General features: G+C 52.8%; 7 protein-coding genes across 7 annotated transcripts; 3 read left to right on the top strand and 4 right to left on the bottom strand.

Moving 5' to 3' along the window:
* Positions 1-96: 96 nt before the first annotated feature.
* Positions 97-431, bottom strand: PFLUO_LOCUS3453 (uncharacterized protein; the record flags this gene model as incomplete). The annotated part of the gene is made up of 2 exons (XM_073780702.1): positions 97-353; positions 416-431. The coding sequence occupies 2 exons, from the start codon at positions 429-431 to the stop codon at positions 97-99; spliced, it is 273 nt and encodes a 90-aa protein (XP_073637530.1).
* A 748-nt stretch (positions 432-1,179) lies between these two features.
* PFLUO_LOCUS3452 (uncharacterized protein) lies at positions 1,180-2,715 on the bottom strand (the record flags this gene model as incomplete). Its single annotated transcript, XM_073780701.1, has 1 exon — positions 1,180-2,715. One exon carries the CDS (start codon positions 2,713-2,715, stop codon positions 1,180-1,182), a length of 1,536 nt encoding a protein of 511 aa, XP_073637529.1.
* A 486-nt stretch (positions 2,716-3,201) lies between these two features.
* PFLUO_LOCUS3451 (uncharacterized protein) lies at positions 3,202-4,131 on the bottom strand (the record flags this gene model as incomplete). Its single annotated transcript, XM_073780699.1, has 4 exons — positions 3,202-3,713; positions 3,763-3,891; positions 3,964-4,003; positions 4,057-4,131. The coding sequence occupies 4 exons, from the start codon at positions 4,129-4,131 to the stop codon at positions 3,202-3,204; spliced, it is 756 nt and encodes a 251-aa protein (XP_073637528.1).
* Positions 4,132-6,270: 2,139 nt separating this feature from the next.
* On the top strand, positions 6,271-7,025 carry PFLUO_LOCUS3450 (uncharacterized protein; the record flags this gene model as incomplete). Its single annotated transcript, XM_073780698.1, has 2 exons — positions 6,271-6,309; positions 6,381-7,025. The coding sequence occupies 2 exons, from the start codon at positions 6,271-6,273 to the stop codon at positions 7,023-7,025; spliced, it is 684 nt and encodes a 227-aa protein (XP_073637527.1).
* Positions 7,026-7,318: 293 nt separating this feature from the next.
* Positions 7,319-9,361, bottom strand: PFLUO_LOCUS3449 (uncharacterized protein; the record flags this gene model as incomplete). Its single annotated transcript, XM_073780697.1, has 1 exon — positions 7,319-9,361. The coding sequence occupies one exon, from the start codon at positions 9,359-9,361 to the stop codon at positions 7,319-7,321; it is 2,043 nt and encodes a 680-aa protein (XP_073637526.1).
* Positions 9,362-10,139: 778 nt separating this feature from the next.
* On the top strand, positions 10,140-11,527 carry PFLUO_LOCUS3448 (uncharacterized protein; the record flags this gene model as incomplete). Its single annotated transcript, XM_073780696.1, has 2 exons — positions 10,140-10,177; positions 10,228-11,527. 2 exons carry the CDS (start codon positions 10,140-10,142, stop codon positions 11,525-11,527), a joined length of 1,338 nt encoding a protein of 445 aa, XP_073637525.1.
* Positions 11,528-12,402: 875 nt separating this feature from the next.
* Positions 12,403-14,100, top strand: PFLUO_LOCUS3447 (uncharacterized protein; the record flags this gene model as incomplete). Its single annotated transcript, XM_073780695.1, has 4 exons — positions 12,403-12,642; positions 12,704-13,018; positions 13,085-13,728; positions 13,794-14,100. 4 exons carry the CDS (start codon positions 12,403-12,405, stop codon positions 14,098-14,100), a joined length of 1,506 nt encoding a protein of 501 aa, XP_073637524.1.
* Between the last annotated feature and the right edge of the window lie 1,175 nt (positions 14,101-15,275).

Genomic DNA, 15,275 nt, shown 5'->3' with positions numbered 1-15,275 from the left:
TATCTTAACTAAACTAAAACACGAAAATCATGCCTTAGGCCCTGTACAGGCCTTCCACCCCTCTCGAGAGTAGCTCTATTTAGCTTCTGTTCAAGCCTATTTGCTCAGGCCTAGAGGGTTATCGCCAGTCTGCTTCTGTCCACCAACACTCTCCACTGATCCCTGGACACCCTGGCCCGCGTCCTTGGTAGTATTGCCCAGACCCTCCGTCGCACCGGAGACAGTCTGGCCCAGTCCTTCAGTCGCTCCGCCAGCAGTCTTTCCGACACCACCCACGGCGCCGCCTACCGTGTTGGTGACGCCGCCCACAGTCTTGCCGACGGTGTCGGTCAATCCACCTAGAAGGCCGCCGCCTAGTTAGAACGGATCCCGTTAGATCAGGAGAGGTTGATGACGTGGATTGCACGGAACTTACTGTTCTCTTGAGACATATTGAGTATGTTGTTAAGTAATTGTAAACGTAGATGGATAGTATTGAGGAGATTGTCTGTGTGTGATAGACGAGTTGTGAGTTATGATATGCAACACCTGCCTCAACGAGCTCTTTATATACCCGTCTGTCGCAGCCACCAAAACCTGCTGTCGAGACAATATGATATAATGTCCTACACAGACCAGCCACAAGACACAAGCCACACAGTCATGACAGTGCTGCACAGACGAATGGGAATGGCCACCGAAATCGTCGATCATTGGTTATCAGCCACTTGATCCGTGGCGTTACAATGGATCTGACGTATGGAACCTTGATAAACAACAGGCGTTGATCTCATAACCAGTAACGTGCGGTGGTTATTGGTTGAAATTCTCCGGGTGAGGTCCCAGCAGTCCACATGGGCCCTCTCGCTTACCCTGCGTGGGGCCGTAGTGGCTGGTACATAACCTTGTTATATTGATTTATATTAATTCCTTGGGCCAGCTGACGAACATGTATCACTGTTTGTTTTCCCCCGGGCTTGTTCGTTCCATCGGACGGGGTCGCGCACATGATGTCATAGTAACTCGGACGGTGAGCCACAAGTGGACCTGAGCTGGGATGCTTAGAGTGTTTTAGATTAAACGGCTGTGGGGCAAAGATGGTCACTATGTTCCAAGAAATCATTTCATGTGAAATTTCATCATCTGTGATATGTACAGAGAGTTCTGAGCCTCCAGAAGAAATTTTGCCACCGAGTACCATCACAGACTTGCCTTTCCTCTAGACTCATACGGCATCAGAAGCACCAGCAGACCAGCCGAAATGAAAAGTGCGCCACTGACATACACCGGAACAGGAGTATTGAGATTAGCAAACATCGCGACGATGGGAGCCATGATGCCGAAGATGCGATTGGCAGAGGCAGTCAGGGCGTTTCCGGTGCCTCGGTCTTTGGTGAGAAATTGCTCGGGCGTGTAGGCGTACAGAACGGCATACATCAGACTGCTCATGAAGTTGAATGCGCAGTTCCAGCCAAGAAGGGCGTTGGATGATGCTGCCGTGGTCGAGCCCAGGAGAAACACGCCTGTAAGTAGCGTTGACGAACACAAGGCGCCCTTCCGTCCGAATCGAGGCAGTTCGACCAAAACGCCTCCGATGAGACATCCTGGGATCCCCATCGTGGCGATAATCAGAGAATTCCGGTAGGTGATATATGTTGATCCGTCTCCGAAAGTATGACCGCGGGACTCTTGGATGAAGGGCAGGAAGGAGTTGTAGAGTGGATATCCGAGTCCAATGAATGCCCAGACCAGAACAATAAGCGTTGTTCCGTATGCTCGCTTGCGTGTGTTGAAAAGAGCGCGGACGTGCTTCAGGCTCAGCTTGTCGAGGTTTTGGCGCACAATAGCTGTCGCATCCATGCCAGTCGCCTCGCTATGGTCCAGATCATCGAGCTCATTCTGAGAGAGAGAGGATGTTTTGCCGTTCCGGTGCGCCACTTCATGAACAACCTCCACGGCTTCGGTGTTTCTGCCTTTGCCCATCAAGTACTTGGGCGATTCATAGATGGTGAAAAAGACAAAGCGGATAACAAACATGATCATGGCAAGCCCGCCCATCGCGATCATGAAATACCGCCATCCCATATTCTTAGCTTTGGTACAATCCTTGCCAGACTCGCACGTCCGATACCCCAGCAAGGGCCATGCGACCAGGTTAGCCAACACTTGCGCGAACGCCCAGTCAATCGACAAGATAGTCAACAGATACTGATGCGTTCCCGGTAAAAATTCCAGGAAAATGGCCGAGTCAACAGGCAGATTGCCCCCAACACCGACAGACCACAATGCGGCAAACACACAAGCAGCTGCAAAATTGGGCGATCCTGCTGCGATCATGCCAAACACCCCGGTGATGCCGATGGTCAGATTGAACGCCCACCTGCGACCGAAGATGTCGCATCCGAACCCCCAAAATACAGCCCCCACGAGCAGCCCGATATTTTGCGCCAGAGTCAGCAACGGCCCCTGCGAGGGATGGAACTCGTTTTCGATGGCTGGCAAAATCAAGGATGTCACAATGGGCCAGAGATTGTCGCTCGCCCAGCCGAACCCGATCACCACGAACAGCTGCCACTGGTAGCGACCCATGCCGATACTTTGGATGGCGTGGTTGAGCACTTCCGCCTTGCCCTTGTAGCTCGCGTCAGGACCATCGTCGGGTGCGGATGGCGGCGATGAAGAATCCGAATCGACGGCCATGGGCTCCGGCCCGGGGGATTTGGAAGGGCTGGACATGGGCAGTGGGTGTGGGGGGACGAAGGGAAACTTGTTGACCGTGTCGCGCGAGCAAGGGCTTATGAATGCGACAAGCTGTCAGTACGTATCCCTTGTCCATTGCAACCCTGTGCTTGGCCCCATCGGGCGTCGAATCACATTAAAAGGATTCAACTTTGTCACCTTGATTCCAGTGAGTTTTTTTCCAATGGCGTGATCGTGGATAGATCGATCGTCAGGTTTGGGTTTGGGGCGACACGAGAAGGCGCGCCCGGTCAAACATCAAACATATAGATCGACAAACACGCCACTTCGACTCGAGATGACAACAAATACCCTTTTAGGCCGAGAAGAGACAGCGAAGAAACATTTCGCGAGCCAAAAGGTTTCTTTGACTTAACAATTTTTCAGATCAAACCCGAACGATATCACCATTAATCCAAAGAAAATGGCACCATTACATGGTGGCTCGAACTAGATGTTCACTACGAGGCTCTAGGCACACAACTACCAACGCCGAGCAGCATAAGTCGAACTCTTCCTCGAAGCAGAAGACGACTTCGCGCCCGCCAACTTACTATATGGCGTCGCACCGGGATAAAATGAAGTAGGAATAGCAGGGACGGGGATAGGCATCGCAGTACCAAAGGCAGTGGCTAGATCCGACGCCATTGTCGGCGCAGAGTAGCCTGAGGGGGCAGCAGTGACGGACATAGTGGTGGTATACGAGGTGTAGTCATCGCCAGTGTCCAAGCAGAACCCAGAACCGTAACCGCTCTCACAGGAGTACCACTGTGTAGAACCTTCCTCGGTCCACATTGCAAAGTCCTCGATAGTCACGTCGGTGCAGGGCACCGCGTCAGCCCAGGCTACTCTGATAGGACCTCGCTCGGCTCCGTCCGACTCAGTGCCTTTCCAGTTACTGATCGTGACGTTGTTGAGTTGGATGCCATCGCCTGGGGCTTCGGACATGCTGCTCCAGTATTGGTCTATGTCGAGCGAGTAGGCGTTGCCATGGCCTGGCTGCTTGTGAGCTTCTGTGAACAGTCGGGGAAATGACAGCCGTACCGATGAAGTTTTCTAAGAGCACATTGGAGACTGTGCCGTTGCCGCCATAGCTCTTGATCATGTACATCTGGTTGGAGGACCAGGTGTAGATGTTGCGGTATGTGATATCAGAGATGTCAGTGTCAGTACCTAGCGAGACCATAGCACAGCCGCCGCTCCAGTTGCACTAAATGCCTTCCACCAAAATGTTCTTCGACGGACTCTTGACAGTGACGCATTCATCCTTATTAGTAACCTCGATCTAAGGTGGCAGTCAGTAAACAAACTACCAGAAAAGGTACTTGAAACACGCACATCATGGATCCACATGTTGGTAGACCAGACATCAATACCATCCAATCCACCAGAGTCACCGCCTCGAATGGCCATGTTGTAGACCTCGCCATTCGGGCAAGTGTCCACGGCGAAGTGGAATGCCGGAGCATCCACCAGAGCAATATCGTGAACCGAGAAGTTTGAAACATCGCTTAGGGGAGAAGTATCTAGACAAAGATATAGTATGTATCAGGTAAGGCTTATAGGCGACAATGCCTGCAGAATCTCTACATCGACCTCAAAATGTGTCGAGCAACCGTTCATAATTCGTTGAAGAATGACGTTAGTATCAGGTGCCTCGGGCTGTATCAACCCGAACCTCATTATCATTTCGAGGGGATGTCCATACTGCGCGACAATGAGCATTTATGTTGGTGCGATATTTTCTACGTTTGTCCGATTTTTCTGTGATGTTATAGATCAGATTTGCGAGTTCGTGTCAACACTACGAGGAATTGAATCAAACCAGTAGATAGGAAGGCACATTCCAAAGGTTTTACGCGAGACTACTGCGCCAGACTAGACCAGCGACTATTAACAAGCGACCATCCTCGAAATATGTTTTCATGTTCTATTAATACCAACAACCTTACCGACACGTGATGTGAGTCAACCTCCGCTTTATCTGTATCTCGCCTCCGTTCTTTTCCTTTTTGCCAACAACACTCTCAAAATGGGTTCAACGCAGCATGCTACCTCATTGCCTGAGGTACTCGAGAACATCCTCCTCCATCTCGACATCAAAACCATACTGACCTCTGTCCTGCGCGTTTCCCGGTCATGGCACGATCTAATAACTCATTCCCCTCGTCTTCAAAAGCATCTTTTCTTCCTGCCTGCACCGGAGTACGAAACCAAAGCCCGCAATCCCCTACTCGCTGAGCGCTTTCCTCTCTGGTTCCCTGACCCAATCACATCAGCCGAAACTGCTTTTGTGCCATCGTCGGACGAGCAAGATAACATGTTAAATCATTTTGGCAGATGCGAGTTTGACGAATCCAGTTTTGAATGTCTTCCAATCTCGAGAGAGGAGTGTCATGGCTCCTTTATGTATGAACGCGCAAGTTGGCGCCGAATGTTCATCCAACAGCCACCCGCACAGCGGCTTCCTTATTTCCATGCGCGATATCACAGAAGAACGACCCTGAGCACACTATTTTTCACACAGGTGCCGCCTGATACACCACAAGAGTCACTGTCTGATACTGAGCAGTTCCTCGAGTCGGACGGTATCCGCATGGATGCATTTTATGACATGATTATGTGCAGACACAACGGTTTCAGAGCTGGCGGCAATAACGGTTGGGCTATCATTTGGGATGACCCGGATGGAAACCACCGCGTGCCGAAGTTTATGCAAGACCGGGAGCTACCAAGCTCCTTCACGTCGCAGATGAAAGAATCTCTACAGACATACGGTTTGTTCATGTACAGTGGGAACCATGTCGGATGTAAACGCCCTCTTCACCAGTGGACACCGGAAGAAAAGTACTTATTTCCCGGAAGAAAGGACTATGAGATACACAAGGTGTTTGCTGCGGAAGAGAGGATACGTTTGCATCCATGGCGATACTAGAAGATTGGCAATAATGAACTTGGTCCCCTGAGCTTAGATCATGACTGACATTAGAGATGGAGTAATAAACAGAATGCCGATAGTCATGTTTGAGCACGCAAAAAAATATCACCCCAATTGTCTGCAGGGGCTACGAGAGAGCAATAGCCAGTGACTAGCGCGGAAGGTCACCGCTGCTCCACCAGAATCAAGCAACCATCTTTAGGAGGGACATGTGCAACGATTTATATAGGAAGAATAGTAGACCACATCAGGTAAGTCGCTTTGAGTATGGGTCAATAACGCTTTATATAGAAGCTGTTCTGCCTATTCGACATTCGCTACTTTAGTGCTTTGTGTATTCACTGTTGCGTACATATATAAAAGCTAATCATGTGCCTAGGTAGTAATGCTGCTATAGACCGTGTTTGGCAGTCGCCTGGGAAAGTATCAGGTCAATAAAGGCATTTTTCTGCACCATTCAGGGCTGTGTTCCTTCCCACTCTCAAAAATCAACACCCATTTTTCATCTTGCATCGTCTTCTCACCCTACACCAGCATTCATCCTTTATCTCACTTCTTCTTCACAACTCACACAAACACTGGCCCTACACAATAACCCTAAGCACAAATCCAAGATGAGCGCACCAACCTTGCACGACTACGCAGACCGAACGGTGAGCCTTTCTTCCTTCGCGTGCAGTCCCCATGAACAACACACCCGAAACTAACAAACCCGTCACACCAGTTCCACAAATGCATGGCCATCAATGACCAAGTCGACCTTCTGAATGCTAACTCGACGGCAACTGACGTCGCCAGTGTCTGGACCAGCATCCTAGCCTACTGGTTCCCACCTGGAGAATACTACCAGGTCCGGCTGTATCACTACGACTCCTTCACAGAGGTCTACGCCCTGCGTGTCGCTCGTCGACCAGGAGAAGAGCGGCCGTCCTACCACCCGCTCATTAGCGTCCGATGCTACGCCACAGCCAGTCTGCCTAGCCAGATTGATTGGAACGCTGCGTGCGGCGATGCCCTGACCACGATCCATGTTGTCAGCTGCGCGCTGGCATGTGAGTATCCTGACTGGGTGGGTATTGCCTGTGGCGACGCTGTGTGGTTTGGAGACCTGCGTCGTGCGCCCTTCTTGCGCGCTGTGTCGGAGTTGCCGGGCATTCAGCATCTGGCTGTTTTGAAGAAGGATGTCCAGGACTTTTTGGATATGGTTAAGGAGAGCTTTTTGTATGAGTGGGACAATGCGGAGAGGTACGCTGAGAATCACCTTATGATTTCTGATGGAGATAGTGATGAGGAGGAGGAGGAAGATGGGGATGAAGTGGAAGATGACGAGGAGGGAGAGAAGGAGGAGGAGGTGAAAGAGAAAAGCTAGAATGATGAGCAGATGGACGACGCGCAAGCCGATGATGATGAGGAGGGCATGATTCCAGAGATTTTTGCAATTACGCTGTGAAAGAACAAGCCCGATGATGGAATGAAGTGAATGGCAAGGATCTGCGAGAGGAAGGATTTGGCTGTTGTCGTTAGTTCGCCTTACTGAATTTCTATGTCTATGTCACTTCAAGGTTACGGGATTGAATATGTCAAGTTCAACTCAACTATTTCAACAACAAATGATTCTTCATCCCATCTCATCCCATAGCTGTATTCTACGTTCTATCAAGCTCAACTCAAGTGCAAATCATAGAACTGCTTCATCCGCATCCACATATCAATTACATGCTTTCTCTCCATGTAGATATGGCCTTCTCGCGGATACGTTACCATCTTCACGGGAACATTATTATGGATGCAGGCACGATAGAAAGCAACAGCCTGTGAGAGAGGCACTCGCTCATCGGCCTCACCGTGTATGATCAGAATCGGTGTCTTGACGTTGCGCATGTGCCAGAGGGCGCTTCCTCGTCGACCGGCTGTTTGACGGATCCATTTTTTCGGCGCTCCAGCCTCTGTTTTGCTTTTTGCGTCTACATCTCCGCTCTTCTGGGCATTAGAGTCAACATCCCACGGCGCACCACCGGCCAGATCAGCCTCGAACCAATACGCATCGCTCGTCATAGTCATGAGATCCCAATCTGTCACGCCAGCGCTGCAGAGGGCAGCTCGGAACTGGAATCCCGTACGGGTGACGGCGAGATAGGACAGGAAGCCACCCTGAGAATGGCCACCGATCGCCACGCGGGACGCGTCCACAAGGCCCCTGTCAATCGCCTCGCGGAGAATGGCGATGCAGTCCTCGTATTCGACGGTGCCGACGCCTCCACGGGCATATGCGGCGTGCGTCTGGCCCCGTCCACTGCCGCCGCGATAGTTTGGGCATAGCACTCCGTACCCGGCTGATACGAGCAGTGGAACCTCGGCGAAGTTGCAGATTGAGAAGCCGATGCCTATCCGGCCGTATGGGCCTCCATGGGGAAGGAGGATCGTAGGGAGCGGGGCATCGCTTTCTTTGAATCGGGATGGGACGTACATCATTCCATCGAGCGGGTAGTTGTCGGGACCGGTGGCGGAGATTATGTGTGAGGTTGAGATGTTCAGAGCTGCAAGGGTGGAATTGTGATCGGATAGCTTGATTGGATCTCCATATTCCGCGATAGAAAAGACTTCTTCGGGGGTTGAGCCGTCGGATTTGGTGATGGCAGTAACAACACCTTCCGCTGTTTCGACGACATCAAATGCGGCGATATCATGCTTTCCACGATATACATGGTAGCTTTGATGGATCTCAACTCTATAGATTGCATCCTCGAGACCATTCTGGACAAGGATAGCCAGCGAGGATTTATTCTTCACGAGACCAAACGTGCAGCATCCATCTCCCAGCAGGCGGTCCTCTTGAATAACATTACCCTCGCCCAAAGTTTTAAGTTGCTGCATGTACGAGTTCTCCTTACAAAGGACTCTGTATAGTACACGCGATGTGGAACAGTGAGTCGAAATATACCCTGCGACAAAATAGATCCCGAAATCTCCCCACGCAAACCGAGAGATCGGTCCTGGGAAGTGAGTGATAGTGGAGGAGATCTCCGTCGACAGAGAGACACTGCATATATCAGCACCATAAAAGCCCGCCGAATTCATATCTGGATCGCGATGCTGCACATAAGCAATCTGCTGCCCATCGGGACTCCATGAGAAATCAAAGACATGTCTCTCGCCGCCGACAAGAAGCCGGATCTGTTTCGTGGCGACGTGCACCACGCGCAGACGACGATACTTCAACTCCTCGCCCCAGACCTTGGCGTCGTCCTTCTCCTTTTCCCTGCGGACTTGTTCGTCCGTCTTCTCATCTTCACTGGTATACGCAATGAAAAGACCGCTGGGACTCCACTCAAACTTCCCAATCTGTCTCTGATTCTCAGCTGGGGTAACAGGGTATGCTTCTCCCCCGCCCAGCAGCATCACATAGACAGCCGACCCGCTGCCCGGCTGGGCCCGGTCGGACCGGAATGCAATCGACGCGCCATCCGGGGACCATTGCGGCTGCTCATCGTTGAACAGGCCCGATGTCAATTGGTGGGCGCTTTTTTCTATGCCGACGTCGGCGATCCAGATGGATGATTTCGGATGGTCGCTTTTGCCGCGGAATGTGCGCAGGGCGTAGGCAATTTTTCTCCCGTCGGGCGAGATCTTGAGGTCGCTGGGTACCTGCAGGTCGGCTAGGGCCTCGAGACTTAGGTCGGCTTTGTGGTTTTGGCTGGTTGGCATTGTCTCGTTTGTCGGAATGGTTGTTGAGGACCTGGTTCAATATTGCGAGCGACTCGCCTTAATCATGTCCCGTTGGCTGGGAGCCTGGGAGCGGGGAAGGCCACAAAACACTATGGCTGCCTGCGAACGAGGCCGTCGCGAGAGGGTCGAGGCGAGACTGACGGGCGTCCCTGGGAGATCTAGGCTGCAGATCATGTCGATCGGTTCCCTCCGATGCTGATTTAGGCCACAGCGTGCGTGGACGACACCATCATGCAGTCACTTAGTGCTATGCACAGTTATGCATAGCTGAGACTCCAACGCATTGTCGTGGTGAAACCAAGGGCCCTGGCAGACTAGGTGGTTTTGAAATTAAGCAACACATTGTGAAGGAGAGAGGTTGATGTTCGGCTACTGTCTCATCGATATCCAGTAGAAGGGAGTGATGGTTGAGAGAACGATGAATGTTCCAAGCAGTAGGGACTTTATACAACGCCCACCTCCATGGCTGTGATTTGATCTCCCTACTAAATAACCACCAAATAAACACCATGCAACTAACTCTGTCCGTCGGCACTTGGTACGTATTATTCTCCCATTTCGGCGATGGTGACATCATGCCACGCTCTCTTCCAAGGTCCAACCGTCCCCACAAAACATCCTCCCCAGACCAAGCCCCTGGGCGTCATGGTGATGCAACGACTCTTTTTGTCTTTATAAATGCTTAACGGTCTCGCCAAGCGTGATTGACAGTCAAGCTTTTCTCCTGCAAGGCTGAGCGACGATCATTCTTTCCATCATGTCTCCAAAGTCGCAACCGAAGCACCATCTCCACCAGTAAGAGCCCCCCCTACATCATTGCGATTGACAACCCCTGACATTCCCAGAATCGGCAACTGGCTGCCCGCAGACCATGACCAGCACCACGAATGGCTCGGCGGGGTCATCAAGACGGTCGACGAAGATCCCGATCAATCCCTACACCCCGTCCTCCAGGAATTCCAGCACCTGATCGACACAGACACGCGAGTATACATGCTGCTGGCGGGCATGTTCAACGAAATCCCACACAAGAAACCTTACAGCAACGATCCGACCGGGCGCCCGCAGATCCGCGATCCGCCGCACCTCCTACGCGTGCTCAACCACCTTCTCACCACCGCCCCATCCTGGACCGACAAATCCCACCGCGTGGGCCTCGTCGGCCTGCCTATCAATGCGATCCTCGATTGGCCCATGGGCACGCCGAGCGGATACGCCGCATTCCTCGACCCGCAGATCAATGGCATGATCAAGAAAGTCCTCGATGCATGGGGGGAGTTTCTGCGCTCGCCGGCTTCAGCAAAGGTGCTCAACGACTCGTCGCATGGCTGGTTCGGTCCCACGGGCTCTCGCGACCTCACCGCTGTCGCCAAGGTGGGCGCCACCATGGACTCGACACTGGATTTCCAGGGAATGTTCCACTGCGATCCGTCCGCGCCTCACCATGGCTTTACGTCGTGGGATGATTTCTTCACTCGCCAGTTCCGCGAGGGCATGCGCCCCGTCGCGGACCCGGAGGACGGACGGGTGATTGTCAGCGCCTGCGAAGCGCAGCCCTATCGCATTGCGCATAATGTCGCCGCACGCGACAGTTTCTGGATGAAGAGCCAGCCCTACTCCGTGCTCGACATGTTGGCACACGACCCCCGTGCCCACTCCTTTGTTGGAGGCACGGTCTACCAAGCGTTCCTGAGCGCGCTGAGCTACCACCGCTGGCACGCGCCCGTGTCCGGAAAAGTCGTCGCGGCCTACGTCGTGCCTGGCACATACTATTCGGAGCCATTGTTTTCAGGGGTCGGCAACCCGGGCGGACAAACCCAGGAGATCGATCTCGCCGGCGAGGTCACCTCGCAAGCATACATCACGGCGACGGCGACCCGGGCGATTATCTTTATCGAGAGCGACGAGCCGGCCATTGGACTGATGGCCTTTATTGGGGTCGGCATGGCAGAGGTTTCCACGTGTGAGATCTCCGTGCGGGAAGGCGATCAGTTGCGCAAGGGGGACCAGATCGGCATGTTTCATTTTGGGGGCTCCACGCATTGTCTCGTGTTTCGGAAGGATGTCAAGGTGTCAGGCTTCCCGCAGCCGGGCTTGGGCGAGAACGTTCCGGTTCGCAGTCGACTAGCGGTGGTGGAAGCGTGAAGGGAATCCAGTGGCACTTGGAGAGAACCCTCCCGGGACGGTTCCAGTAGAAGTAGGTACAGTAGTATATCCGGCCAGCCATGGCGCCTCGAGTTACTATCTATATTTTCGCCTCTGCGATTGCCTCTCCAGCTCCCTCCGGGTTCCTCAGGGATCGAGACCCTAGCCCGAAGTCCGGTCTAGGCGGTTTCGGGATTTAGTCACTAGGGTGCATCTGTACCAACCCGGTGACCTGTCAGGCCAACCATTTGTCGAAACTTCTTCTTGCCGCCTGCGTTTGTTCGCATCGGGCCAGGATGGTACTAGCCAACCGACCTAGGCTATCCGCTCGTGTGACTCCCAACCCATCTCTACACGTCAAACCGTGTGGATCCCAAGGAAGCCCGTCCCGGATCACCCAGAGTCGGGTGGGTCCAAGCTCCCACTGGCCCTGCTGTCCTTATCGAGGCGTTTAGTGGCGCCCCCAATGAACCCCTAAGCCGAGCGTCGCAAGAGCGTGTTCCATCCGGGTCTCAGGTGTAGTGTAACTCTGCTATCGATCTGAGTGTAGCCGAGCCGCCAATAATATGGAATCGCCCACAACACGCGAGGAGCCACCCCCGCAAAATAAGGTGAAATGCGACGTTGCAGCCGGAAATGGTAGTATCCATGACCGATCCATTAACACCCGTTAGCCGGGGGCGAGGTGATATTATTATGGGTGCGACGATTGGGATGATTCATTTGAGGTCGGTGTGGAATAATAAAAGATCTCTCCCCTTCCCTTCTTTTTTTCTTCCCCGGACCCTCTCGCTTTCTGTCTGCTCCACACCCACGTTCTCCCCACACCCCTTTTCCCATTTCCATTCCCATCCCCCCCGATTTGGTTTTCCGCCATGGAGTCGAACGAGAAATCCGCCGAAACCACCACCACCGAGCCGGAGGCCTTCGTCCGCCCGGATGGCTGGATGTACCGGTCCATTAAAATCGGTCGCTGGGATCTGGGCTGGTACGCATCGCCGCATATCCAGCTGGGCATGATCGCGTTCGTCTGCTTCATGTGTCCCGGCATGTTCAATGCGCTGCAGGGTCTGGGTGGTGCTGGAAACACCGACACCCAGGTGGCAGATCAAATGGTATGCGCACAGCCCATTTCCGCCCGAAAATGAGCTGAGCTGACTTTTTTTTTTTGGGCAGAACATGGCTCTGTACAGCACGTTCGCCGTTGTCGGTTTCCTGGCCGGAGGTGTGGTCAATCGGATCGGGATTCGCATCGCGCTGGCCTTTGGCGGTATCGGCTACACCATCTACTCCATCAGTCTGCTCGTCTCGGTCCACAAGAGTGTCGGCGGTTTCAACATCTTCGCCGGCGCCTTGCTCGGTGTTTGCGCCGGTCTCCTCTGGGCCGCCCAGGGCACCATCATGATGTCGTACCCCCCTGAGGCGCGCAAGGGCCGCTACTTCACCTGGTTCTGGTCCATCTTCAACGTCGGCGCTTGCGTGGGCGCACTGGTATGTGCTTCTTGAGGACTTTCGGCGATCGTTCGCGCACATGGCTAATTTTCCACTCCCACACAGATCCCGCTCGGGACGAACATCCACGTCAAGGTCGCCAAGACCGTTACCGATGGCACCTACATCGCCTTCATCGTGCTCATGGCCTTTGGTGCCGTCCTGGCTCTGTTCATCTGCGACGCCGACAAGATCATTCGCAAGGATGGCACAAAGGTCATCCTGATGAAGAACCCCAGCTGGAAGAGCGAGGTCATCGGCATGTGGCAAACCGTCCGCAGCGAGCCGTGTGTCCTGCTTCTTTTCCCCATGTTCTGGTCGTCCAACTGGTTCTACACCTACCAGCAGAACGGCCTGAATGCGGCCATCTTCAACACGCGCACCAAGGCTCTGAATGACTTCCTCTACTGGTTTGCGCAGATCGTCGCCGCCCTGTTCCTGGGCCCCCTGCTCGATCTCAAGTATTTCCGTCGCTCCGTCCGTGCCAAGGGCGCGCTCGCCTTCTTGCTCTCTCTCACCATGGTTATCTGGGGCGGTGGCTATGCCTGGCAGAAGTGGTACACCCGCGAGAGCACCGCCCCGTACGACCCGGTCAAGAACCCCGACGGGTTCCACGCCTGGGACTGGTCCCACAAGGGCTACCTCGGCCCCATGTTCCTCTACTTCTTCTATGGCATGTACGACGCCTGCTGGCAGGGTGTTGTCTACTGGTGAGTTTTCCTTTTTTTCATCGTATCCCAGATCGTCAACTTCCAAACTAACGTCTTTCCTCCAGGATGATGGGTTCCCTCGGTAACTCGGGCCGCAAACTCGCCAACCTGGCAGGTTTCTACAAGGGTCTCCAATCCGCCGGCTCAGCGGTCGTGTGGAACATGGACCGAGTCAAGACGCCCTACATGGACGAGCTGGCCTCCAACTGGGGCCTGCTAGCCGGTTCCATCCTCATCGCTGCCCCCGTCTTCCTCTTCAAGATCAAGGACCACATCTCGATCGAAGAGGATCTTGCCGATGTCAATGAGACCGCCGAGGATGTTCTGCCCCCGCATCTGCTGGAGCGCAAGCGTATGGGCGAAACCATCTAGCGGATTGATTTGGGGCGGTTGAGCATATGTGGGGGGGTTTTTTTTTAAGGCTCGGCTTTTTTCTCAGTTTCTTCTTCGGATGTCGTTACGATCAGTCTCTATGGAATCAATGGATATATCGATTAATACATATACGTCGAATCCGCGATGTGAATACTTCGACAGTCGGTTCTCGTAGGCAGCAATCGTACGATGAGCAGCTCAGACCTGATGTCCATCATAAGCCGCATTAGAGCTATCAACATCAATTCCCGGCAGCACTTCGGCAATAGTTGTGTATATGCGGAGCACGATCTGGTCATGCCCGGTAGAATATCGCGAGGCGATCGTGATTGCACGCTAGGTGGGTGAGGATGGTGGTAGTCTGATATAAAATTGAACCCGGAATACTAGATTCAATCTCTCTGATGATGCTATTGAAAGTTACCAGCGATCTGCAGTATAGTGCTGATCACGGTTGAGAATAAATTTCTCACGGCAGGAAAGTCGCGTACTTAACAGCAGAAGAAAGGCTCTAATACCGGCGAATTTTAGCCTCAGGTGCTCAAAAAAGCCTCGGGCTGATGGCCCTCCCACTGGGGCTGGCTTCGCCAATAATCAAGGTTTCAGGCGGATCCCATCGGCAGCTGGCATATCGCGCTCCCATGAGCTTGGAGTGTACGGAGACTTGTTTCCACAAAGCTCGGTTAGCATGGATGAAGTGTTGTTGTATTGTTGTGCTCCACTGATACAGCTTGCATCTAAAAATATATATCTTCCTCATCACCGCTCTCTGTTATTCTTATCAACTTTCCCAAAACACGATACCGAAGGATCATATATCTCACATCTCACATATGCCTGCTAGCAGCTGAATAATGCATTAGCTCATAACCACTACAAGGATTTACCGGTTTGCCCAATCAACCTGGGGTTTAGACAGCTGTACAAATCCCATGAGTTTACTCCAGTGAATTATACGTAATGGGCAGATTCCATTTGAACAGCACAACTACAAGATGGTGCTGCTCGTATTCAGTGAACACGTATCAACCGTAGGATTCTTGTTATGATTATTCGAGTCATGGCAAGCACGTTGGCTCGAAGGTTAGCTATGGCACGTCCAATCGGCAAAAAGCCACTTTCTACGAAACGTGAGAAGGATTGGTTATGTCGGCAATTATTTACATCATCTC

The sequence above is a fragment of the Penicillium psychrofluorescens genome (assembly GCF_964197705.1).
Source record: "Penicillium psychrofluorescens genome assembly, chromosome: 2".
Lineage (NCBI taxonomy): Eukaryota > Fungi > Ascomycota > Eurotiomycetes > Eurotiales > Aspergillaceae > Penicillium > Penicillium psychrofluorescens.
This window is presented reverse-complemented; position numbering and strand designations above follow the sequence as displayed.